This window comes from Hemitrygon akajei, chromosome 27, assembly GCF_048418815.1.
Source record: "Hemitrygon akajei chromosome 27, sHemAka1.3, whole genome shotgun sequence".
Lineage (NCBI taxonomy): Eukaryota > Metazoa > Chordata > Chondrichthyes > Myliobatiformes > Dasyatidae > Hemitrygon > Hemitrygon akajei.
Genome location: NC_133150.1, coordinates 50,520,836 through 50,548,011, shown reverse-complemented (window position 1 = coordinate 50,548,011; position 27,176 = coordinate 50,520,836). Strand labels below are relative to the sequence as shown.

At 44.5% G+C, this 27,176-nt stretch overlaps 1 protein-coding gene across 4 annotated transcripts in view; it reads left to right on the top strand.

Moving 5' to 3' along the window:
* The window catches only part of plxna2 (plexin A2), a 574,692-nt gene that overhangs the window by 76,620 nt on the left and 470,896 nt on the right, over positions 1-27,176 (top strand). For all 4 annotated transcript variants that reach the window (XM_073030937.1, XM_073030940.1, XM_073030939.1 and 1 more), the window contains 2 exons: positions 909-2,130; positions 5,186-5,368. In XM_073030937.1, the coding sequence (XP_072887038.1) occupies positions 961-2,130; positions 5,186-5,368 (1,353 nt within the window). In that variant the 5' untranslated portion in view covers positions 909-960. The remainder of the gene's footprint in view (positions 1-908; positions 2,131-5,185; positions 5,369-27,176) is intronic.

The following is a 27,176-nucleotide window of genomic DNA, read 5'->3' as shown; positions in this document are numbered from 1 at the left end:
TATCAGTAAGGTGAAGGGAGGCATCATAAGCAGAAATATGATTTGCCACTCTGCCACCAATACCTTGTCATAGGTGCCCACCGCCCATTCCAATGGGTGCACTTGGTTCCAAAACCTGTCATGTCCCTGGTGGACCAAAGGGTGAACCCTTGAAACGAGAGGAGAATAAATATCATTCGGAGTGTAAACATTGGGATCAGCCATCCAACCAGGACATTTTTGAGCTGATCGGTAGCCTCAACTCAACTTGCCTACCTGATTCCTTAATCCTTGCTTTCTTCTTTGGCATGTGGTTGACTGTGACACTGAAGAGCCTGTGGAAATCTCTCATCAGTGGATGACCTAATGCATCAGAACCTGGCCCGTGGTTGTTTAATTATCCCAATGTCAGCACAGATCTCCTGGAGTTCCCTAGGGTGGTGAGCTAGGACCAGCCAAGGCAGCTGCTTCCTTGATAACCGTCCTTCCCCCATAGGGTCAGGAGTGGTGACGTTGACTGCAACTGTAGCGTTCAGTTCTGTTTGTAACCGCTCTGCAGACCTATTCAGTTCTGTGGTTAAATTAGTCCTCCCAGCTGCATTTTAGGAACTGTTTGCCTCTGTGTTATTCACACTGACTGTACTCCAGCGTTGACATAGTTAACTTTAACTGGAAGATGGGTGAAGGTTAGTCAGTTCTTCCAGCTGCAGTTTAGGAATTGTTTGCTGCTGTATCATTAACACTGACCTCATTCTGGTGCTGATATCGTTGACTAACTAGGAGATGGGTGAGGGTTGGTTAGTGAACTGAAGTCTTATACAGTACTGTCCCAAAGGGCAACTTGTCCAGTGTTCACCGTGATCAAGGGTGTGTGTGGACTTACTGCAGGAGATGATGTGATTTACACACGTATTTTTCTTGCCTTACAGGGCATGTGAGCATCCAGCTTCAGCTACTCTGTGCAATCGATCCCCTCCCCAAATGAAGCTGAGAAGAGATTGCCCCAAAATGTCCAACAGTCTGCTTTCTGTCGCCCTGCTCCTAATAATCCTCACTCATTCCTCACGGAGCAGCAAGGAGTTTATCACCTTTCCGATCCAGGACCGGGACTGGACGTTCAATCACATGGCAGTTCACAGTGTTACAGGAAATGTTTACGTCGGCGCTGTCAATCGGATTTACAAGCTCTCAAGCAACTTGACACTATTGTTGTCCCACAAAACTGGTCCAGAAGAAGACAACAAGTTGTGTTACCCTCCCCTGATTGTTCAGCCTTGTAACGAGCCCCTCACTCTGACCAACAACGTGAACAAGCTGCTCCTTATCGATTACACGGACAATAGGCTGCTGGCCTGTGGCAGCCTCTTTCAGGGAGTCTGCAAGCTCTTGCGACTGGATGACCTCTTCATCCTAGTGGAGCCTTCACATAAGAAGGAGCACTACCTATCCAGTGTGAATGAAACTGGCACCATGTACGGCGTCATTGTCTCGTCAGAAGGCTCGGACAGCAAGCTCTTCATCGGTACTGCAGTGGACGGCAAGCAGGACTACTTCCCAACCATTTCGAGTCGGAAGCTGCCACAAGATCCAGAGTCTTCAGCAATGTTCGATTACGTGTTGCACAGTGACTTTGTGGCCTCACTGATTAAAATCCCTTCAGACACTCTGGCCTTGGTGTCACATTTTGATATATTTTACATCTATGGCTTCAGCAATGGAAATTTTGTGTATTTCTTAACAGTTCAACCGGAGACAGAGGGGATTACTGGGTCAACGAGCGACCAGTTCTACACCTCCAGAATCGTGCGGCTCTGTAAGGAAGATGCCAAGTTCCATTCCTACGTCTCGCTTCCTATGGGTTGTGTAAAAGATGGAATTGAATATCGTCTCCTGCAGGCTGCCTATCTGTCCAAGCCAGGGAACGTTTTGGCAAAATCCTTGAACATTTCCACCGCCGATGATGTTTTGTTCACCATCTTCTCCAAAGGCCAGAAGCAGTACAAGCATCCCCCGGCGGAGTCTGCACTCTGTGTGTTTGTTGTGAAATTTATTAACCGTCAGATAAAGGAAAGACTGCAGTCCTGTTACCGTGGCGAGGGGAATCTGGAACTGAACTGGCTGTTGGGAAAGGATGTCCACTGTACCCACGCGGTAGGTCACATCATGTTTTTGCCACGCAGTATGTCGCATCACCATTCTCCCCATTGGGTACATTGTATCACGATCTCCTCACGCAGTACGTCACGTCACGTCCTCATAAGCATCATGTTCTCCTCATGATATGTCACATCACATTCCTCCCATGCAGTACATCGTGTTGTTAAACCCCCAGGCGGTGCGTCACGCCACACTCCCCCCAGGCGGTGCGTCACGCCACACTCCCCCCAGGCGGTGCGTCACGCCACACTCCCCCCCCCCCAAGGCGGTGCGTCACGCCACACTCCCCCCAGGCGGTGCGTCACGCCACACTCCCCCCAGGCGGTGCGTCACGCCACACTCCCCCCCCCCAGGTGGTGCGTCACGCCACACTCCCCCCAGGCGGTGCGTCACGCCACACTCCCCCCCCCAGGTGGTGCGTCACGCCACACTCCCCCCCCCCCAAGGCGGTGCGTCACGCCACACTCCCCCCAGGCGGTGCGTCACGCCACACTCCCCCCCCCAGGCGGTGCGTCACGTCACACTCCCCCCCCCCCAGGCGGTGCGTCACGCCACACTCCCCCCCCCCCCCAGGCGGTGCGTCACGCCACACTCCTCCCCGCCCCCCCAGGCGGTGCGTGCCCTCGGGTTCCCCCCACGCAGTGTGTCACATGAACATTCTCCCAACGTGGAACATCATACCAAAGTACTCACTGATGAGTAAATGATTTACAAAACATTTTGGTAGGTTTTACTTTAGAATTGTCCGTGGGACCTGAGGAAGCTGGGAGCCGTTTCCTCAGGTTTGAGAGTTGTCCAACTTAATTAGTCAACGTGCTCTGTGAGAGGTCACTTCACTGAAGCATAGTCGACTCAGAGGTTAGTCGGGGAAGGTACATGGGGAATGATACCTTGGGAGGACCTGTGGTTTGCCTCTGCAGGAGGTGTGGGTCGTGTTTACGAATGGCTGTTTATGACAGAGATCTGGAGTTTTCTTGCACTTGTGAATCTTTCAATTTCAGCTCGCAGGGGAAGAAATTATACTCTGGTATGGAATATTTTCAATGCTGAGAAAGGTTTTTTAGGAAAATACGTGGACAGAGGAATATTGGATTCCGTTGGGGAAGTGGACATGCAGGTCGCTTAGCGCTTACTGAATGCGGAGAAGTTTGGAGAAAACTGTGTGCCCAGAATTACTTCTGCTTTTCAGATTCCCAAAAGGGACTGAAAATTTGTGCACAGCAAGCTCCCACAAAGGTTGTTATGGTAGCGATCCCAAATATTCTACCTTTGTGATACAGGTTAAGGAGAAACTGTTGGCCTAGATGCCACCTGTTCAACCATTATTTACTAAAGTGCCTGCGTAAGCTCAGCGATCATATCCCTTACGGAGGTGCAGATGATGGAGTGGATCAGTGTAGTTTCACGTTAAAGGATTGAGGTGCCTCTGTGTATGCCGTGTCGCGGTTGGAACGGTTTTGTTCAGACTCAGCAGGAACATCACTGCCACCTGCTCTCGCCCACATTGCGTTCTCAGCCCTCAGTTAACACTGGCCGAGTGACTCACATGGGCTGGGCGAAACAAAGTAGGAGGTCCACAAAGAACATCAGTGCACTCTTGTGCTTTTGTTTCCATTTGATTTATTTACACAGGTTTTTAATGTTAATTATGCATTCTCTATAACCCTCATCCCGGAGAGAGATGAAGTTCTTTTCTTTAGACTATTTGCCCAGGCGTGCTCTATATTTGTCCAGTCATATTCAACACACACAAAATGCAGGAGGAAGTCAGCAAGCCAGGCAGCGTCTATGGAAATGAAGAACCAGTTGATATTTCAGGCCGAGTCCCTTCTTCAGGACGGGAAAGGAAGGGGGGAGATGCCAGAATAAACAGGTGGGGGGGGAGGGGAAAGATAACTGGAAGGTGTCAGGTGAAGCCAGGTGAGTGGGAAAGGTAAAAGGCTGGAGAAGAAGGAATCATACTCAATCATGTTCGACATTCACAATCGTAGTCATAGAGTGTTACAGCACAGATAAAGGTCATTCCGCCCAACCATGCCAACCATGGTGCCCACCCATCTAGACATAACCCCCTAAGTCCCGCTCCTCCATATACCTGCGCAATTGCTTCTTGAATGACACTATTGTACCTGCTTCAACCACTTCCTCTGGCAGCTCATTGCATACACTCACCATCTTCTGTCTGACCCTAAATGTGTGTCCCATCATTGTGTACTCCCCTACCCTGGGGAGCAGACCGTTCCCATCTACCTTATCCCTGTCTCTCCTAATGTTCAACATTTCTGTCAGGTTGCCCCTCATTCTCCTGCATCCCAGGGATTGAAGACCGAAGCTGGCAAATCACTCAGACCCTCAAGTCCTGGCAACATCCTCATACATCTTTCTGTCCTTGTCCAGTTTAACCACGTCATCCCTATAAGAGAGTGGCCAGAACTGTACATGGTACTCCAAGTGCGGCTTCAACAATGACTTGTACATCTGTGACGTAATGTTCCAGCTCCTGTACTCAGAGCCCTGAGGGCTGAAGGACAGCGTGCCAAATACCCTGACCCCTTTGTGATGGTTTCGACTTGCGTCTACAGACATAATCTTCATTGGTTCCTCTTTCTCTTTGCTGCAGTTTCAAGTTCACGTGTTCATATGAAATGATTTGTGTGTGTGTACGTGTGTGTGAGCGTGTGCGTGTGCACAATCCTTGCCCACGGGCCACACCCAGAACAGTTGTGATGATCTGAGGACGCAAAAATCTCAAAGTACAATCAGGAAGCAAAAGCAACTCAAGTAGCTGGTCAGATCGATGTGCTGTTGGTCTTTGTGGGCAGTGAGATAGTGTGAAACCATTGGGTGTCCAATATTCCCCTCTGAGGTGCAGTTTACCTGAAGCAGACCCAGTTAATATCTGTGTTTCCAGTGCGAGGTTTCACTCCATGGACTTGACTGAAGTACATTCCCAAACCCATCTTGCTCCCAGTTTTTCAGAGGAAGACAAATTTGCAATGAATTTATTGAGTGAATGATTGTGATCTAAGACCTGTTTCCTTTCTCGCAGCCGGTCCCTATCGATGATGACTTTTGTGGATTGGATATAAACCAGCCTCTAGGGGGCACTGTGCTGGTGGAAGGCGTCACGGTCTTCACAGAAGATCGAGACCGCATGACCTCGGTGGCCTCCTACGTCTACAGCGATCACTCTGTGGCTTTCGTGGGAACTAAAAGTGGGAAACTCAAAAAGGTAAGCAAGAATCCATCGGCATGCACAGGCAAATAGACAAAAGCTTTCAAATCTCAACACAAATGATTTAGTTCAAAATTTGAGGTGGTCAGGATATTGAACATTTGTCTGTTGGGGAAGGTGCTGAAAGAGATCAAAGTGTACTTTATAATGGCGGCTGTTCGTTGTGTTTGAGGATGACAGGAAACCTGTACAGGGAGAGTTTTTAAAGTGGAAAAGACGTTGCACTGAACTGAGGCAGTTCCACTCTCCTGACCTCAGAAGTATGGGCCCAATGGTATGAACAAACTGGGGTCTTCCTTGGATGCAGTGGATGACCATGACGTCTTCTGCACCTTGTCATCCCCTTCGCTCTCCACAAAGCGTTGCAGAACCACCTTCCCAGCCATTGGATCTCACTGTAGATCCCATCTACCCAGACCGCCAGAGCTGATTTCACATTCTAGGACAGGCATCTCCCTATCTCTCCCGGGTATGAGGCCGCCTGCTACTCTCAGCTGGTGTTGTCCACCTGTCGAACAGGTGTACCGGGGTGTGGCCGCTGTCACATGCAAACAGCTACTTGGAGCCACAGGTGAGAGCTGAGTGCAGTGAGGCCCAAAGGAGAGTGAGCTGCCCCAGAATGGACATGACATGAGGTGCTAACCCTCTGGACACCCCATACACCGCAACCTGGTTGAATGATAGAGTATAACGTGAGCAGGCTCAGCAGCTGGATAGAGCGATGAAGTAGAAAGACAAAGAATGGTTTCACGAAATGAATACAGGTGACACACTCACTAGTGCACCTCTCTTCACGTGCTGCCTGGTCTCCCGAACACTGGTAATGCCTTCTGGCTTTGCTTCAGAAGAGAAGAACCTGCCCAGCTCTACACTGACTGAATCTCTGGTGTTTCAAGTTCAACTTGGAGCTGGAGCGACTGTTGATTCCACGTGCGTTGCGTTCTTGTGACATCATAAGGACGTGTTTTGCGTACCTTGAAGGTCTGGTGAATTCTGTTCATGCAGGTGGACTGGGAAAGGTTTCAGACTGATCCAGCAGAGTTCTATGATTTGTATTTTCTGGAATTTCCATGCAATTATTCTTTGTGAAATGTTGGCTACGAGTTGTCACAGTTGTACAGATATTCCCCAAAGAAAGGGGATGGTCTGAAGGTCCACTGAAGCAGAACCTGTATTAATAAGAATGAGTGAGAACGCACTCAAGTACGATCTTTGGTGCATATCGTTCGGGCTCCCTGAGTAGGGAGCTCCCATTCACTTCACTTGTGTGTTAGAATGCTGCACCTTGTATGGTGAGGAAGAATTTCTTTCACCAGAGTAGTGATTCAGTGGAGTCCATTGCCACAGGCCACTGTGGAGGCCAAGTCATTGGATATATTTAAGGCAGAGGTTGATAGGTTCATGGTTGGTCAGGGCATGAAGGGATACAGAGAGAAGGCAGGAGATTAGGGCCGACAGGGAAAAGACATGATGAAATGGTGGAGCAGACTCGATGGACCAAATGCTCCTTTACCTTATGGTCTTCTGGTCTTGTTTCCTTTGAGTGATGTTGATCATTGTGAAGACACACACAAGAGGTAAACTTGGAGCATCCAGGCATTTCCAACCTGGGAGTGTAGAGACGAGTTAAGGAAAATTCCAAGCATAAAAACTGCGTTCTTGCAACAAAATCGATTTGTGGTCTCACCGCACTGAAGCAGTCCTTTCACCCACTGAGTCTGCACCGTATATCAAGCACCCACTTAAATATATCCCATTCTATGCTCCCACCGTCTCACCAACTCCCCGGCTTCTAGCCCCCACCTACACACCACAGGTAGGATTTGGGAGCATTCAGGGACGTTCACCAGAAATGAGGGCTGTCGACATAACATGAAAAATTATAGGCTGAGTTTATTATCACTGGAGGTTAGGACACTTGAAGGTTGACCTTAGAGCTTCATAAAATCATGACGAGCATACACAAGTTAGTCATTCCGAGTCTCTTGACCAGGGCTATGTAAAACCAGATAGCTGGGTTTAAATTGAGAGGGGAAAGATTTGAAGGAGATCAGAGGGTGGTGAGGAGATGCAGATGTTCGAGGCAAAGAAGCTTACAATGTTTGAAATTGATGAGCAGGTGCGTGGATAGGAAAGGTCTAGGTGGGTACGGGCTAAAGCAGGTGCAACACACACAAAATGCTGGAGGAACTCAGCAGGCCATTTCGGGCCGAGACCCTTCCTCAGGACTGGAAAAGAAGGGAGAAAATGCCAGAATAAAAAGGTGGGGAGGAGGGGAAGCAGCACCAGCTAAGAGGTGATAGGTGGAGCCTGGTGAGAAGGAAAGGTAAAGGGCTTGAAAGGAAGGGATCTGATAGGAGAGGTTAGATGACCGTAGCAGAAATGGAAGAGGGAGGGGACTCAGGAGGAGGGGACAGGCAGATGAGAAGAAGTAAAGGTCAAAGTGGGGACTGGGATAGGGGGTTTGGCTTACTGGAAAGAGAAATCGATATTCATGCCATCAGGCTGAAGCTACCCAGAAGGAACATGAGGTGTTCAACCTTGCGTAAGTGGCCAGCTTAGTCAGCAGGAATGAGTTGAGCTGAAGATCCATTTCTATTCTATGTCTAAAGGTAATTTACAACAGCCACTTAACCTGGCACCCTGTGTGTCTTTGGGATGTGGGGGAAAGCAAACAGCATTGTGAAGGAACCCACACATCCCTCATACAAACTCTTCTCCCTCCTGCCATCTGGGAAAAGGCACCGAAGCATTCGGGCTCTCACAACCAGACTGTGTAACAGTTTCTTCCCCCAAGACATCAGACTCCTCAATACCCAGAGCCTGCACTGACACCAATTTACTGCCCTCTACTGGCCCTTTTGTCTTGTTTATTATTTATTGTAATGCCTGCACTGTTTTGTGCACTTTATGCAGTCCTGGGTAGGCCTGTAGTCTAGTGTAGTTATTTTTCTGTGTTGTTTTTACGTAGTTCAGTGTAGTTGTTGTACTGTTTCATGTAGCACCTGAAAAACGTTGTCTCATTTTTACTGGGTACCGTACCAGCAGTTATGATCGAAATGACAATAAAAAGTGACTTGACTTGCAAACTGGAGCATGTGGGGAAAACCTTTGTAGTAACTCGGAGAACGTGTAAACTCCATAAGGCACTGAGAGGTTTATAAAATCATGACGGGTGTACATAGGGCACACAGTCCGTCTCTTTACCAGTGTAGTGCTGTGCAAAACTGGAAGGCTCAGGTTTAATGAGAGAGGAGAAGGATTTGAAAGCGCTCAGAGGGTGCTGGGTAGAGACAAGTACAATTAAAACATGTGAAGAACATTTGGGCAGGCACATAGATAGGGAAGGTTTAGATGGGTACAGACTGAAGCAGGCAAATGTACCTTGTATCAGTGGGCATCACAAGTTGGGCTGAAGATCCATTTCTATTTTGACGTGGGAGGAAACGGAGCATGTGGGGGAAATGACGCAGTGACTGGGAGAACGTGCGTACTCCACACAAACAGCGCCCAAGGCCCATCCATTCTGCACGCACATATAAACAAGATGAAAGGAGCACCGGAATGATTTAGAAGGTGTTGACAATGAGTTGGTGAACAATCTTACTTTGAGCTGCTAATTACTTCGACTTTCAACACCTCCTCCTCCTCTTTCCACTTCCTGGTTACTCACGTTCCTGTGAACACCATCTGGTTCACCCAGTAAGGATGACATCTCCAGCTTCTGTGAGACGTGCACTTCACGTGATGTTTGTTAAAAGTGCACAATAATTGTAAGGTTTGTGAGAGCAGGAACATATGCATATTTTAATACAGAGTGGAGTGAGCAATGGAAATGGAATATACTGGCAGGCAGTGGGATCTGGTTTGAGATTTTTTCAGTTTCTGGGAGGGCACAGAACTGTGATGGATTGAGAACAGAGAGGCAGGAGCAGTCGAGCTGTCCACTGTGGTCGTGCTTGGGTCCAATGAGATGTTGCCTCAGCACATAGCCTTCTTCTCGGTGTTCTTTCATTCAGATAATGAGAATGGATTCTGTGTGGTTAGGATTAAATGTGTCAGGTAAACCTCACTGATATGGAGATCAACTAAAATATGCTGAATAATATTTTGTATTGTTTAATGTGCTGACCTTTTCCATTGTAATAGAACTGTCTTTCCAGATAATTATTTCTTATTTCATCTATCAATCATATTTGCAAATGTTAAATGATCTAGCACTACAAAATTTCATTGTAGTGTGATTACACTTGTTCACTTCAAGGTGTGTGGACATTATTGGCAAGGCTGGCGTTTATCGCCTATCCCCTAATTGTCCTTGATGTGGTGCAACTTGCCACCTTGAATCACTGCAGCCTTCTGGGTAAAGCTGGAAGCTTTTGCGGTACTGTTGCTGAGTTGAAAGATTTCAATGGTAGCGGGCTGAATCTAGCGGACATCACAGAGACAGTTGATGATGAAGGACAGCAATGTGTTTGTGTCCAGGTGGAGTGAGGTTTGGATGGGATTCTACTGGAGGTGCCACCCTTGTCCTCAGTCGTAAAGGTCATTTGGGAGACGCTTGGGTGAGCGATTGCAGTGCATATTCTGTACGCAGGGTGCACGGTCAGTGCTGGATACCGGTGGTGGAAGGAATGGAAGTTTGAGGCAGGTTTGTCCTGGATCATTGAAGCTTTATATTCAGGCAAGTAGAGAACATGATATCACAATTTGACGTGAGCTTTGTAGACGACAAAGGATGCAGTGTTAGAAGTGAATCACTTTGCTGCAGAGTATCTGGCCTCCAATGAACTCTTGTTTATATGTACTTTCATGTTGGATCTATTTTGGTTTTGGTCTTTTGACTCCAGGATATAGTTGTATCTTGGCTACTGTCACATCTTTAGATGCCTTTGTTACTCTCCTGATATCAGCTCATATTAAAATGATTAGGCCTTGGACTGTACGGGCGGTGTTGTTACCCGAGCAACTGTGAACTGGGTTGAACATTGTGTAATCATTGACGTTGTCGGAGATATGTATTCTATGTTCAGTATTTATTAAATGTATGATGGTAACTAGTCACACCAGTGGGGGTGTGGTAAAAGCGAAAAGAGTAAGTTACATATTCATGCTTATTTTGTAGCTTGAAACCACCGAGGCCATATCTTTGCTGACCACTGAATAATGCTTAATTGTATGTTTGATAATTGCTAATGAAAGATCGGAATAAGGAAGTCGAGCCTTTGGAGCAATCCGTGGAGCTGTGGGCACATCATGCAAGTATAACCACTCCGTTTGGGGTCACAGGCTGGCGACAATTGTGTAGTTTTGAATTTGGATCAATTTTTTGTTGCCACAGTTGTACAGCCCCTCTTCTGGTTTATGAAGAATGAAAGTTCACCGATGAAGCAGCTGAAGGTGGTTGTGCCAACACACTTGCCCATGGATGTCCAGGACAGGGGTGGCTGATGATGGAGTACAAGACTGCAGATGCTGCAATCTGGAGTAACAAGTAATCTGCATAGCGCACTCAAAATGCTGGAGGAGCTCGGCAGGTCAGGCAGCATCTATGGAGGGGAATAAACCGTCAATGTTTCTGGCTGACACCCTGTTTCAGTACTCTTTCCTGATGAGGATGGTAGTGGTGATGAGTAAAATGGGTGAATAATCTTCATTCTGAGCAAACTTGTCAACAAGATCAAAGGAGCTTCACAGTTATTTGGAAGGTACTGACAATGAGATGAAGGTGACAAATGTTACTTTGAGGTGCTGTTTTCTTCAGCTTTCAACACCTCCTCGTCCTCTTTCCACTTCCTGGTTATATGCATTCCTGTCGACACCAGTTTCTTCACCTGGCAAGGATGACATCTCCAGCTTCTGTTTGATGTGCACTTCATGTGAAGTTTGTTAAAAAGGTTTGTGAGAGTGCGAACATGTGACACAGAGCAACGTTGGTAACGGAGTGGAAGTGTTTGCGGGGAGGGGCAGTGGGATCAGGTCTCTCCAGTGTTAAGACATAGAGACGGGAGCAGTTGGGCTGTCCACTGTGGCCGTGCCTCGGTCCAGTGAAATGTTGTTCCTTCTGTATGCAGTTTCTCCTTATCAGTGTTTCTTCATTTGAGTAATGAGAATGATTCTGCACAGTTAGGATAAAGTGTGTCAAGAAACCTTACCAATGGGGGACGTCACGTGATGACGTAGGATCGAGACGTGGAAATCCAGCTCTCCCGTAAAAAACCAGTAAGATAATGTTTAAGTGAAGAAAAGTTAGTAAATAATTTTTAAAAATTACTTATAAACTACTTAGGATTGTCTTAAGATATGTCTCCAAAACAGAAGCAGAAGAAAACTACTACTTTGAAGACAACACAAGTTGGAAAAGAATCAAGGCCGGCCGCCATGAAAGAGCCTCGGGCTCAAGTGCATTTTACCTCCGGCGATACAGAACAGGAAACTGTGGCAACATCAACCATTTCCAAAAGAAAAGAGCAACAGGAATTGCGCATGCGTGAAGGAAGGGGCATGCGCAAACACGAGCAACCCAAACTACAAATCCCAGCTACGATCGGAACTGAAAGTGAAAGTGAATATGAGGTGGAATCAGATTCTCTGGATAAATCAGATGAAGATGAAGAGACAAACAAAGAAGAGCAACAGGAAGAAGTTGGAGGTGATATTGGAGACATTAAAAAATCTTTGCAAATAATGCATGAATTAAAAGCATTAAAAGTAATAAAAAGATATTAAAATATGAAGATTATGTTTGATAAAATGATGAAAAGACAGGACAAAATGGACAAGAAAATTAAAAACTTGGAAGAAACAATGGGAGACACCATTGATAGAGTGAATAAAATGGAAGGTAATATTTCTGCCTGGACATCAGAAAGAAAACGGTTGTTGGAAAAAGTGGATGTACTTGAAAATTTTAGCAGATGAAATAATATTAAGATTGTTGGACTTAAAGAAGGTATAGAGGGAGAGGATCCAATAAATTTTTTTTCAAAAATGGATTCCGGAAATTTTGGAAATGAAAGAAGGAACCCAGTTAATTGAAATTGAAAGGGCTCACAGAACCTTAAGATCAAGAGCTCAAGTTGATCAAAACCCACAATCAATCTTGATAAAATGCATAAGATATCAAGATAAAGAAAAGATCCTGAAGGCAGCTGCCCAATGTGCCAGAAAGAGAAATGGGTCATTGATGATAGAAGGGAAAACAGTTCTTTTCTGTCCTGATATAAGTTATGACCTTTAGAAGAGAAAGAAGGAATTTAACCCAGCGAAAAAAGTTTTACGGGAAAAGGGTTATAAATTTATATTGTGTCACCCGGCAACCCTAATAATTTTTTTGGATGATGGAAAAAGAAGATCTTTTACTGATTATCGGGATGCGGAAGAATTTGCACAAGAACTCCCAAATATTCGCTAACCACGGCCAAAGATTTAAAAGTGAAACGGATTAAAGATGAAGACAGGGACAGTGAATGGAGTTGATGGATGTTTAAGGACAGAAGAATATTTAAATATATTCTTAATTATATGATACAGGGGGAGAAAGGTAAAAATTTGAGAAATATTAATCGAGAGTAGTGATATTATTTTTTCTTCTCATATATATACTTTTTTATGTTATGGGGGAGCTGGGGGATCTTCGGATCGATTGCTATGGAATTCTCATGTGTAATCATGGCGATTGCCATGACCCGTACAACGGAGGGGGGTAATGTTGTGTTTTTTTTATTCACAACATTAGTAGGGGGGTATTTTGTTATTCTTTTCTTTTATAATCTATTTTTCTTTAATCTTTCTTTCTTTGCCTGGACAATCGGGGGGCGAGACACATAGCAACACGGAGAATTTTAAAAAGATTCCCCAAGGTACTACGAAAGTTGAAAAGTTAGGTATTACTATAGACTGGAGTAACCCTGTTAAAAATAATGACTAATCTACTGAATTTTTAAAGGTTTAATGTTAATGGGCTTAATGGACCGGTGAAAAGAAGAAGAATTTTAACATACATTAAGAACATGAAAATAGATATAGCTTTTAGCTGCATTCCACTTGAAAAAAATACTTATAATTTAAGAGATAAATATGAAATATTTCTGAAAATTTGGTGCCCTTATTTACAAAAGATAGGATTAAATATATCGTTGCTCCGAAGATAAAATTATTGGTTATTTGGGGAAAGAAATAAATATATATACTAAAGCTATTATGAACTCCATGGAGCATGTGGGGATCTTCCAATATCCAGGCATTCTTTCTTTCTTTTTCTCTTTTTTTCTCTCTTTCTACAGGGATATGTTAGGGGGGAGGAGTTAAGGGGAGGGGGGAAGGGTTGATAATTTTTTTCCCTTCTGTAACCATTTGAAATTCAATAAAACAAATTTCAAAAAAGAAACCTTACCAATATGAAGATGTGTTAAAATGGGAGTTGGAGGTGTTTAAAGTGCTAATCTTTTCCTTTGTAATGGGACTTTTTCCCTCCAGGTAATCTTTCCGTCTATCAATCACATTTACAACTTTTAAGTGTCCTGCACTGCAGTGCTATATTGTTAATTTTATGGTGCGTGGATGTTATTGGCAAGGCTGGTGTTTATCACCTATCCCTTAATTGTCCTTGACAGTGGCAGCTTGCTACCTTCAATACTGTATCTTTCTGGCCCAAAACGTAGACTGTTTATTTCTCTTCATAGATGCTGCCTGAGCTGCTGAGTTCCTCCGGCATTTTGTGTGTGTTACTCTGGATTTCCAGCGTCTCTTGTATTTATGGAAGTGCGTCACAGATTGGTTTGGCAACTGCCAACACAAATTGCAGGGAGTTGAGAACATAACTCAGCACATGTCAGAAACCAGCCTTCCCTACATGGTCTCTCTTTGTTGTTCACTGCCTCGGTTAAGCAGCCAGAATAATCATAGACCTCACCACCCCCAAACATTCTCCTTTCTTCCTTCTCCTATTGAGCAGAAGATGCAAAAACCCAAAAGCACGTACTCCCAGGCTCATGGACAGCTTCCACCCTGCTGTTATAAGCCCATTGAGTAAGACAATAAAATGGACTCTTGACTTCACGATCTAACTTGTTACAATCTTGTACTTCATTGTTTACTCTCACTGCACTTTTTCTCAACAGCTGTGACGGTTTATTCTGCATTGTTATTGTTCTACCTCAGTATGCTGTCTAATGATTTGATCTTTATGAACAGTACACAAGACAAACTTTTCACTGTATCCTGCTTCATTTGTTCGTTCATTATGTGCCGTGTTGTATGACGTGGGCAATCGCGGTCTTTCCATGGCAATGATTGTTCTTGGCAAATTTTTCTACAGGAGCAGTTTCCTATTTTGTTCTTCTGGGCAGTGTCTTTACACTACGGGTGACTCCAGCCATTATCAATACTTTTCAGAGATTGTCTGCCTGGTGTCAGTGGTCACATAACCAGGACTTGTGATCTGCATTGGCTGCTCATACGATCGTCCCATGGCTTCACGTGACCCTGACTGGAGGCTAAGCAAGTGCTACACCTTCCCCAAGGGTGACCTGCAGGCTAGTGGAGGGAAACACAAAAACATAGAAAACCTACAGCACAATACAGGCCCTTCAGCCCACAAAGCTGTGCCGAACATGTCTTTGCCTGAGAAATTACCTAGGGTTACCCATAGCCCTCTATTTTTCTAAGCTCCATGTACCTATCCAGGAGTCTCTTAAAAGACCCTATCGTATCTGCCTCCACCACCGTCACCGGCAGCCTATTCCACGCACTCACCACTCTCTGAGTAAAAAAACTTACCCCTGACATCTCCCCTGTACCTACTCCCCAGCACCTTAAAACTGTGCCCTCTCGTGCTAGCCATTTCAGCCCTGGGGAAAAGCCTCTGACTATCCACACGATCAATGCCCCTCATCATCTTATACACCTCTATCAGGTCACCTCTCATCATCCGCCACTCCAAGGAGAAAAGGCCGAGTTCACTTCCTTTGGTAGAGACATATCTCCACCTCGCCACCTAACTATATTGTAGTAAATGCGTCAATAATATACCTATTCCAGCTCCTATAAGACCTGATAACCGAGGGGTAGAAGCTGCTTGTTTGTGCTTTCAGCCTTTTATATCTTCTGCCCAATTCAGGGGGAGAAAGAGATAAAGTCCAGGGTGGGTATGGTCTTTGATTATGTTGGCTGCTTTACAAAGACAGTAATTATAGGCAGACCTTTGACAAACTCTTGATGTGTGGTGGAGAGTGTATTGAATGACTGCATCACAGCTTGGTATGGAAACACCAATGCCCTTGATAGGAAAATTCTATAAATGTAGCAGACATGGCTCAGTCCATCATGGGTAATGCCCTCCCAACCAGTGAGCATGTCTACATGATACACTGTCGCAGGAAAGCAGCATCCATCATCGGGGACCCCCACCACCCAGGACATGCTCTCTTCTCACAGTAGCCATCAGGAAGAAAATGCAGAAGCTTTAGGACTCACCATCACCAGGCTCAGGAAGGGTTACTATCCATCAACCAGCAGGCTTTTGAACCAAAGGGAATAACTTCACTCAGTCCTGAAAGAGCATCTCGGCCCAAAACATCCCTGTTTACTCGTTTCCATAGATCTGTCTGGCCTGCTGAGTTCCTCCAGCATTTTGTTTGTGTTACTTTGATTTTTCCAGCATCTGCAGATTTTCTCTTGTTTATAAATTCACGTAATTTTGCTTGCCCCATCACTGAGCGGTTCCCACAAACTATGCACTCATTTTCAGGGTCTCCTCATCTCATGTTCTTGACATTTATTGCTTATTTATTTATATTATTGTGTATTTTATTTTTGCATTTGCTCAGTTTGTTGTCTTCTGCACTCTGATAGAAATGGAGGAGAGGGTGGAAATGCTCTACAAATCCATGTCCCCTCTGCTGGTTGATGTCTTTATCTCATTAGGCACTGTACCCCTGGGACCTCTCAAAGTAGTTCATGTACAGAGAGCTTCCTGTGATTCACTGTTACATTGGGAAATAAAGCAACCAATTTTAGCAGAACTCAGCCACACAAAAAAAACGCCAGCTAAATATTAGCCAAAGAACACAGGAAAGCCTTTCCATTTTGTTAGAAAATATTTTTATAGAGCTTGAAAGAATGAGAGATTACTTCACTGAAACAGACACAGTCTGACGGGGCTTGACTGTGTCTCTATGGAGAGGATGCTTCTGCTCGGCTGAGGAACTGAGAGCGATTGGGTCACAGTTTCAAACCAACAGGATGATGTGTCCAACTGAGGTCAGGGTAGTTTTATTCTGTCAGGGAGGGAATTTGTTGGAATCCTCTATCCTGGAGAGCAGTAGAGGATCTTAAACAAAAGAGAACAACTGCAATTATTTAAGCACTCTTTTATCTTGTTATTTCATGCTCTCATTATTTATTGCTATTTATTTATAGTTGCATTTGCACAGTTTGTTGTCCATTGATCCTGTTTACAGTTACTGTTCCATAGATCTGCGAAGTACGCCCGCAGTAAAGGAATCTCAGGGTTGTATGTGGTGACATGTATGTACTCTGAAAATAAATTTTACTTTGAACGCCGTAAGCAGGAGAGCTTCAGATTTTTGGATCATTGGGCTTTCTTCTGCGGAAGTTGGGGCATTTTGCAGTTGAACTGTAAGGGACTAATATCCTAGCAGGAGGGTTTGTTAGTGCTGCACGCTGGTGGGGTTTAAACTAGAGGAACTAAACTAGAACTAGAGGGGGATGGGAATCAGTGTACCAGGACAGAGTGTGGAATGGTTGATGTTGTTAAACCTGCATACAAGGTCAGTAATGAAAAGGTTGAGCACGGTGGGATTAATGTTCTATGCTGCGTATATTCCATTGAAGTAATATTGTAGAAAGGCTGATGAACTCAGGGCATGGATCAGAGTGTGGAGTTATGACATTATAGCCTTTAGTGAGACTTGGTTGCAGGAGGGGCAGGCTGGAAACTCAATGTTCCGGAGTTCCTTTGATTTAGTCATGATAGAGTGGTTGGGATTAAAGCAAGAGGAGTGGTGTTACCAGTAAGAGAAAATGTCACAGCAGTGCTCAGTTAGGATAGACTGGAGAGCTCGTCTACTGGGGCTTTATGGGTAGATCTGACGAACAAGGAAGGTATGACCACTTCAATGGGATTATATTATAGACCAGTCAACGTTCCACAGGATTTAGAGGAGCAAGTTTGTAGAGAGATTGCTGACTGCTACAAGAAACATGAAGTTGTGACAGTAGGTGATTTTAACTTTACACACACTGACTGGGACTCCCATGCTGTCAAAGGGATGGATGGGAAAGAGTTGGTCAAATGTGTTCAGGAAAATTTCCTTAATTAATACATGGGTAGGTCATGCCTAATCAATCTTAAAGAGTTTTTTGAGGAAGTTACCCGGAAAGTTGATGAAGACAAGCCTGCTTGGAATTGCCTGCATGACTTTAGCAAGGCCTTTGACAAGGTCCCACATGTGAGGTTGGTGAAGAAGGTTCAATGCCTGGCATTGAAGAAGAGGTAGTAAATTGATTTAGACATTGCAGAAGAAGCCCAACAGTAGTTGTAGATGGTTGCCTATCTGACTAGTGGATTGCCGCAGGTATTGGTGTTGGGTCCATTGTTGTTTGTCATTGTAATGTAACGTAAACGTAACGAGACGTAACGTAAAGATTTTTACTCCTCATGTATGTGAAGGATGTAAGAAATAAAGTCAATTCAATTCTATATCAATGACATGGATGATAATGTGGTAAACTGGATCAACAGAATTGCAGATGACACCAAGACTGGGAGTGGGTGGACAGTGAGGAACACCATCGAAGCTTGCAGTGGAATTGGGACCAGCTGGAAAAATGGGCCGAAGAATAGCAGCTGAAATTTAATGCAGGCAAGTTTGAGGGGATGCACTTTGGAAGGACAAACCAGGATAGTCTTGCATGCTGGTAGGTAGAGCACTGGAGAGTGCAGTAAAACAGAGGGCTCTGGGAGCATAGATCCATGATTTCTTGAAAGTGGGGTCGCAGGTGGATAGGATTGTAAAGGAAACTCTGGCACTTTGGCCTTCAGAAATCAGTGTGCTGAGTGCAGGGGATAGGATGTTACGTTGAAGTTGTTGCTGAAGCTTAATTTGGAGTATTGTGTGCAGTTTTGGTCACTTACTTACAGAGAAGATGTAAGTAAGATTGAAAGAGCACAGAGAGAATTTACAAGGATGTTGCTGGGACTCGAGGACCAGTAGGGAAAGTTTTAACAGGTTAGATGGGCCAAAGGTTCTGTTTTGTCCTGTGGTGTTTTTTTTTGACTCTTTGACTGTAGGTGAATGGACATGGAACTGGCAGACAGAGTGTAACATTGGTAAATACAAGGTCCTGCAGTTTTTAAGAAAAATAAAAGATTGGGTTGTTTAAATAGTGAAAGACTGCAGCATGCTGTTGGAGAGGGACTTGGGAGTGCTTGTGCATGAATTGCAAGAAGTTGGTTTGCACGTGCAATTGGTAATTAAGACAGCAAATAGAATGTTGGCGTTCATTGTCAGAGGGATTGGATTTAAGAGCAGCAAGGTTAATCTGCCACACTGCACCTGCAGCATTTCCGTTCTGCTTGCCTTTCTTGAGGAAGGATTTCCAGGCTTTGGAGGCGGTACAGAGGAAGTTCACCATATTGATGCTGGAGAAGAGGGGTTAGCCTGAGGAGTGATTGAGTCATCTGGGACTGTACTCACTGGAGTTCAGAAGCCTGATGGAAGGGGATCAGCAAAACACATAAAATCAAAGTTCAAAGTAAATGTTATTTTCAGAGTACATACTGTATATGTCACCGTACACAACACGGAGATTCACTTTCCTGTGGGCATACTCAGCAAATCTATAGAATAGTCTCTATAACAGGATCAATGAAAAATAAACCAGAGTGCAATAGACGACAAACTGTGCAAATACAAATATAAATAAATAATGAGAACATGAGATAGAATATAAAGAGTCTTTAAACTGAGATCATTGGTTGCAGGAACATCTCAATGGATGAGCAAGTGAATGTAGTTATCCCCTTCTGTTCAAGAGCCTGTTGGTTGAGGGGTATTAACTATTCCTGAACCTGGAGGTGTGAGTCCTGGGACTCTTGTACCATCTACCTGATGGCAGCAGTGAGAAGAGAGCATGGTCTTGGTTGTGGGGATTTCTGATGGTGGGGTTGCTGCTTTCCTATCATGTAGATATGCTGAATGGTTCAGAGCATTTTACCTGGGATGTACTGGGCCGAATCCTCTACCTTTTGTAGGATTTTTCGTTCAATCGCATTGGTGTTCCCATACCAGGCCATAATGCAGCCAGTCATATACTGTCCATTACACATCTACAGAAATTTATCAAAGTTATTGAGGCAATGCATATCTCTGCGGACTCCTAAGAAAGAAATTATGAAAGGGATAGATAAGATGGAGGCAGAGAGGTTGGTAGGTGAGAATAGAACTAGGGGGCATTGCCTCAAATTTGAGGGAATAGATTTAGGATAGAGATGAGGTGGATCTGCTTTTTCTGGAGAGGTATGGATCTGTGGAATATCCTGTCCAGGGAAGCAGTAGAAGCTACTTCATTTAATGTACTTAAGTCACATTTAGATAGATTTTTGCAGCAGGGAAATTACGGATCACGGGGAAAAGGCGGCAAGGTGGAGCTGAGTCCCTGGCCAGATCAGCCATGATCTTACTGAATGACAGAGCAGACTCAATGGACCAGGCAGTTGCCTGCTGCTCCTATTTCTTATGTTCTTGTCTTTCAACCTTTCCATTCCAAGCACTACTTGAACCAAATTGACCGTGAGGCAAATCCATCTCAAGGATATTTAGAAATTTTCACTCTTTAACAATAATCAGTTCCATGAATTCATGTAAATTGGCATTTCAATTTTTTTTGTAAACTCAGCCACAGTTTGAGTTTCTGACACCACTCCTCAGTTGATTGTCACCTTGTGTGTCTTGCTGGTCAAGCTGTCCAGAGGCCAGTGTGACTAATTGAATTGTGTGGTGGGCTTGAAACATTCTTATGATCTGACTGTCACAGATCGTTCGAACAGTTCGGCTCTGAAATGTCCAAATTTGGACAGCAGACAATTTGTGCACAGCTCTTCTGTGTCTGTTTCAAACTAAATTGGACAGTTATCTACCCCAGTGAAAGTTGTCAGCTATCATTTTCACGTCAAAAGTACCTCATTTTTCTCTTTCTCCTTAGTTAATGGAAGCACAGATTGTTGCTTTCCTTTAAACCCTGTTAAGGTTCCTATCCAGTCTTTCTGTGGCTCCATCATTTCATGCTCTGTTCTTTTTACAGAATGTCAAAACAATTTTCAAACAAAAATCTGTAAGATATGAATGCCAGCTTGAGAATAAATCTATGAAGATGTAATTCTGTGGAGTGACTGTTCAGTGGTAAATGAGCTAACCAGGTTTTAAGAGTTCAATATGTCAGCATGCGAGTTATAATCTGCCCTGTAACTTCAAAGGTTCAAAGTACACAGCTCCGATATTCTTCAATTCTCCAGGTTGCCATAAAACCAAGAAAGGAAGAGAGGTAGAACGATCGTCAACCCCAAAATCTCACCTCCCCACCAAAAAAAAACAAACAAACCGGATCAGACACATCGACGCCCAAACCCCAACTCCTGCACAAAAACCCCAAACAAAATGGGTCAGGCACATCAACCCCCAAATCCTTCCTCCTGCACAAAAAAAGCAAACAAAATGGATGAGACACATCGACCCTCAAACCCCATCTCCTGCACAAAAAATCCAAACAAACCGATGAAAGTGACACATCAGGCACATCCAAATACCTCCTTCTGCAATCTCCTCTTATGACTTCAGCTTCCATTCAGGGCAATCTTCTGCATTCTCCCTATTGCTACCACGTCCTTGTGGTGACCAGAGTTGTATAAAATGCTCCAAGGTCTAACCTTCTGTGGTCTCATCTTTCACACCTTTGATATTCTTCGAGATTGGCTCTTGATGCTGGTTCCTGTGTGACACACATCATCCGTGATATATATCCTGATGTTCCACTTTCATCGGTAATTCCAGATCAGACTGTTCCACGGAGCTCCCTAAATATGGAACGGTGGTGAAAGGAAAGCCTCTGGCTTCATGTCACATGAGAGTTTGCTCCACAGCAGAGTGAAATGTTGCAGCGTCTAAGATTCTAAAGAATCTTTTCCCTTGTGACTTCTTTTGCCACGTAGTCTGGTACAGTTGTTGGTCCAGTCGTGTATAGTTAGCTTTACACCACCAGCTGTAAGATCGGGGTTCAATTCCCACTGCTGCCTGTGAGGAAGTTGTACATTCTCCCTGTGACCATGTGGGTTTCCTCCGGGAGCTCCAGTTTCCTCCCACAGTCCCACATTCCAAAGACGTACAGTACTGTGCAAAAGTCTTAGGCACATTATATAGCTAGAGTACCTGAGACATTTGCACAGTACTGTATCTACTAAATGTTTACCAATATGAACAAAAATTTTAAGACTTTCAGATATTGCTGTTTCCAGGGCATTGAAGAGTTTGGAGATGAATATCTTTCCACCATGTGCTTCAAGTGAAACCAAAATTAACCCATGCAAGAAAAGGTATAAAAATCAACTTACCTAGATATATATACTGTGTGTGGCTAAGCCTCTTGCACAGTACTGTACAGATTAGGGTTAGTAAATTGTGGGCATACCACGTTGCCACTGGAAACATGATACTTGTAGGCTTCCTCCAGCACATCTTGGACTTGTTGGTTGCTGAAGGAAAACAATGAATTTTCATTGTACTGTATGTTTTGGTGTACATCTTTGACTTTCAACCATCAGGCAGAAGACCCTGTTACATAAAAAACAGGAACGGTCAGGATGGGAAACATTTTTCCCCCAGGTTGTTGTGCTTCTGAACTCCCTGCCGATTTGCATTCGAAGTGTCACTGGTTAATCTGTTCTGTACCTCATTATATTTAATTTTTGCCCTTCACTTTGTTTATTTATGTGTAATTTCATCTGTAGATTTTATCTTTACTTTCCTAAGTTATTGTGTGTCCTGTGTAATACAGTGCTTCACACCCTGTTTCAGGGAAACATTCTCTCATTTGATGGTATGCATATATATAGTTGAATGATAATAAACCTGACTTGACTTGATTTGACATGTGTCAAACAAAGCTGATCTGGCCGAGCTGCTGACACCACTGCAGGATTTGGTCAGCGATCTTTTATCACGTTGCTTCCGTAGTCCCTTTTAAACTGACCAAGGGTAACTTGGTTTGTGGGTTAAAAAGCTGCGCTGAGGGTGGGTGGAGGAGGTCTTGTTTGTTGGGTGAAAGAGTAAACAAGGTTTCTAATGTTGATAGTGGGCATCCATCCAAACCTGGTGATTGTGTCTTCCTTCATTGGACAGGGAGTAGAATGGAATGGTGTCAATGTCCATTTTGCTTTTTAAAAAAAAATCAAACTATACCAGATCTTGAAATCAATTTAAATCTTAGCAAGTTAACTCTAAAAGAATAGCTCTCCTCCCTCTCCAAAAAACACACTTTACTCTAGGAGGAGTTTTCAGTGCAGGTTAAAGCAATGAATGTGTGTTTACACTTTCTTAGTGACCCTTTAGAAGTCTTCCCTAAGGAATTCTGCATGTATGTCCTTTAACAATCCATGACTTCCTCTCTCCGTTCACACGCTGTTCAAAGCCCTAATTCATGAACGGGCTGCTCTCCTGAGGGAGTACGCGCTGCCCAAACATTTAGGTCACATTCCTTTGCACCACTGTCATCTGTTTATTAGTCAGGGAGAAATGGTTGCACGCTAGCCCGACCACAGGGCAGAAGGTTTTCAGTGACCCCGCATCTGGGTATGGACACAGTTGCCACGTGGTCATCTGGAAAAAGATGGGCACCACTGCCATGGGCAACATACTCCAGCTGGTCCACCAAACTGTTTCTTTCCCTTCTTTTTCTTTTAAATGTGTTTGGAGCCTGTTTAATGGTATGTTTCTGGGCTGATTGAGCAGTCCAGCACTTTGCCATCTCCAGGAAGGTTCTGGGAGGTGTGTGGCCTTGAGATCAAGAAGCTCAGAGACGGAGTGTGAGCCAATGATCAACTCCATTTCTTGCCAATCTCACCAATTAAGTCGTTGAGGAAGAGTACAGAAGGTGAGCAGGTGTTTAGCGCTGTCTACCAGTCTCTCGCTCGCTGCTGCTGGAGGAAGGCGTCTGTCTGCATATGATGGTCTCCCCCTCCTCACTTGCTGCTTCCGAGGGAAGACCCCTGCATTCAAATGGTTTCTGTCTTCCTCGATGCGGTTGGAGGATGCTACCAAATTTCTGGGTCTGCGGTTTGTGAATTGGACTAATGGAAGCTGAGCTGAACTGAATATGAACTCTTTCGAGTTCGCGTTTTATTTCCTGTGTGTTCTTTCTTGTTGTAGTTTACATGATTTGTGTTTTTATTTGGTGGGGGGGGGTTGATATTTTTCTTTGAATGGGTTCCATGGTGTTTCTTTGTTTCATGGGTGTCTGTGGAAAGACGAATCTCAGGGTTGTATCCTGCATACATACTTTGATAATAAATATACTTTCAATCAGCAAAAGGATCTGATTAAAAGGGCGACTTGGGTCCAACATCTTTCATATTTCACCAGCTGAATGGGATGGAGCAATGACTTTCTGCTGGTCAAGTAGAGGGTTGAGGTTCCTTCCCTTGCACGTTGCAATGAGCAATATATTTACAGTGCTCAGAAAGTTCGGGTGACAGGGCCCTTCGGGAAGATTCTAAAAACACACTTTGCTCAAGGAGAGTTCTGGTTCTGGGCTGAATAGCCTCCGGGTTTGGCACTTTGCTGATTCCATATGCAGCAATATGTGGTTCGTACCTGGGCAGTCCACAGCCTTTCCCTGTCGAGTTACATGCTGATTATAAGCTGCACTGGTTAAATACTTCAGGATTACCTGTGAAATTCTTTAGGACTCTGAGTGATGAATACAGTGGCACCAAACTTCTGTCGGAGAGGTTTTGCTCTCGCTCTTCCTTTTCACAATCAGAGTCAGGTTTATTATCACTGGCACACGGCACCTCATGAAATCTGTTGTTCTGCAGCAGCAGTACCGTGCAACCAATGAATTACAATAACAAATGTATTTGTAAATAAATAAGTGCAGAAAGAGTGCAAAAAAAGTGCGGTAGTGTTCATGGGTTCATTGTCCATTCAGAAACCTGATGGCAAATGGGAAGAAGCTGTTCCTGAAACATTGAGTGTGTGTCCTCAGGATCCTGTACCTCCTCCATGATGGTAGTAATGAGAAGAGATTATGTCCTGGGTAATGCAGTCCTTCATGATAGATGCTGCCGTTTAGAGGCATTGCCTTTTGAAGATGTCCTCGAAAAAAATAGTGAGGTAGTGTTCATGGGCCTTTACAGCCTTTTCCAACCCCTCCATACTAGACGGTATTCCACCTTGAAAGGTTTGATTATCCCAATCTTTAACTGTCTCCCCCCCCCCCCCACCTCAAACAGGTTATTACAGTTTTTATTTAGTATGTTTGAATACCACGGTAAGTTTTTAGACCTTGGGTTTGAACTGAAGCAGAGCATGTGCTAATTCTGAAACATCTGAGGACTCTGCTCAGCACAGGCCAAGAAAAAGGCCATAAATATCCTGTAAAAACAAGCATGATTCACCAAGCAACTGAGCGCTAGGCATTCCAGACTTGGCATTCGTCCTGCCAATTACTTGGCTCCATTCCCAGAGTTACTGCAAAGATTTAATATTCATTTATTTATTTTTGGTTTTTAAGTGTCTCTTGTTTTTTAGGCTTGATTTAAGGAGAGAGCTTAGGGATAATTCATTGATCTAGGCTGACTGATATTGAAGAATACCGCAGAGAGAATACAGTTTCTCTCATCTGCTGATGTCTTGTATCTATTAGGATCACGGTTTTTTGCCCTTTGTCATCAAATTTCCTCAGATTTCTGACCTTCCCTGGAACAAATCCAAACACTTTTGGCAATTGACCCTCCCATTCAACTGACAAAACTCTCTGCCTTCATGTAAACGACACTCACTTGCACACAAAATGCTGGAGGAACTCGGCAGTTCAAGCAGCGTTTATGAGAGAAAAGTACAGTCTATGTTTCAGGCTGAAACGTTTTCCTCCAGCATTTTGCGCGTGTTGCTCGGATTTCCAGCATCTGCAGATTTTCTCTTGTTTGCCACTCATCTCTCTCCGGGAGCAGCTTGATCATCTCAGGTGATTTTCTGGTCAAGCTCAGAATGTCTGTGTGGCCCCACTCTGAGGAGAGCAGCTTTCTTTCATGGTGCTCTTTGTTTCTTTATGAAGCCTTTCTCAAAACTGGCCTGAGATATTACTGCACGTGCAGGCTTCGAAGAAGCTGATAGTTAATTGTTTTCATCTGAGATGATTGAGCTGATGCCCAGGGTTGCTGTGGAGCTGAATCAGCTTTTAATGGACAGTGGATCAATGCCACTTTATAAATACTAGTTCACTAATTATGTCACCAGTCGGGATCGTCCACAATGTGCTGCGATATGCTTTCATCTTGTTATTTACATCGTGTTCCCCAGAAAACCTGCTGAGCTTATAGTAGCAGCACAATAAGAGTGAATGGATTGCATTTGTTCCTGAATTAAATATCTCTGGTGGTGCAGATGAGCTTGGCCTGACTTTGACTTAACCACGCCTGTTCAGCGTAATCGTGACCTGCAGAATAATGAACTGTTGGCAACTGATGGCTGTAATTTAGTGATTCTTCACTTGTCCAGTTTACCATCCACATCCTGAGGTGCACGTGCTGCCTGTGTTAGGGTAGTTCAGGTGAAGGTTAGGCCGCAATGTGTGTTGTCCTGGTCACTCACTATAAGACAAATGTGGTTGTGCTGGAGAGAGCGTGGTGGAGATTCACAACTTTCCATGGACCAGTGATCATTTTTAGATTGGATGGGATGGGCTTCCTTTCTCTGGACTGAAGGAGGCTGTGGGGTGGTCGGAGAAGCACACCGAACTGTGCAAAGGTCGTAAGTACAAACATGTAGCTCGAGTGCCTAAGACTTTTGGACAGTATCGTATTTGTCAGCATGGAGTGGAGAGCAAATTTGTAAATCTGGTGGGAGCAAAGGATGTTGGAATTGGAGAGGGTGGAACACCACAGGGTGGGTGAGGGACAGGTGGCAGAGGAGGAGTGCCAGGGGCGGAGGATGACAGACGTATGAGACATCAGGCCAAGGTCATTTGATTCAGATAGTCTCTCTGGTGCTTCCCGCTCCATATCCTCTCCCTTCTCCCTTTCCCAACCATGATTCCCCTCTCCCTGCCCCCTTCCCACTCTTCAGTCCACAAATGAGGCCCATATCAGAATCAGGTTTATCATCACTCAAAATGAAATTTATTTTATTTTGTGGCAGCAGCACAGTGCAGTACATACAATTACTACAGTACACAGTGCAGAGGACAGTGGGAGGAATCCGGAGCACTCGGAGGAAACTCACGCGGTCACGGGGAGGATGTGCAAGCTCCTTCTGGGCAGTGGCGGGAATTCAACCCGGGTCACCAGTACTGTAAAGTGTTGTGCTAACCATGACGCTACCGTGCGATGGGAATTGAACCCGGGTCACCAGTACTGTAAAGTGTTGTGCTAACCACTACACTACCGTGCCAACTGAATTGCTCAGTGATTTTTGGTTACAAGTGCCTCTGGACTTTTCTGGAAACTTTCTGCTTTCAGTGGTGGGTGTCTCATTCCTAGAATCTGGGTTTTAATTGGTTAACTGTTATC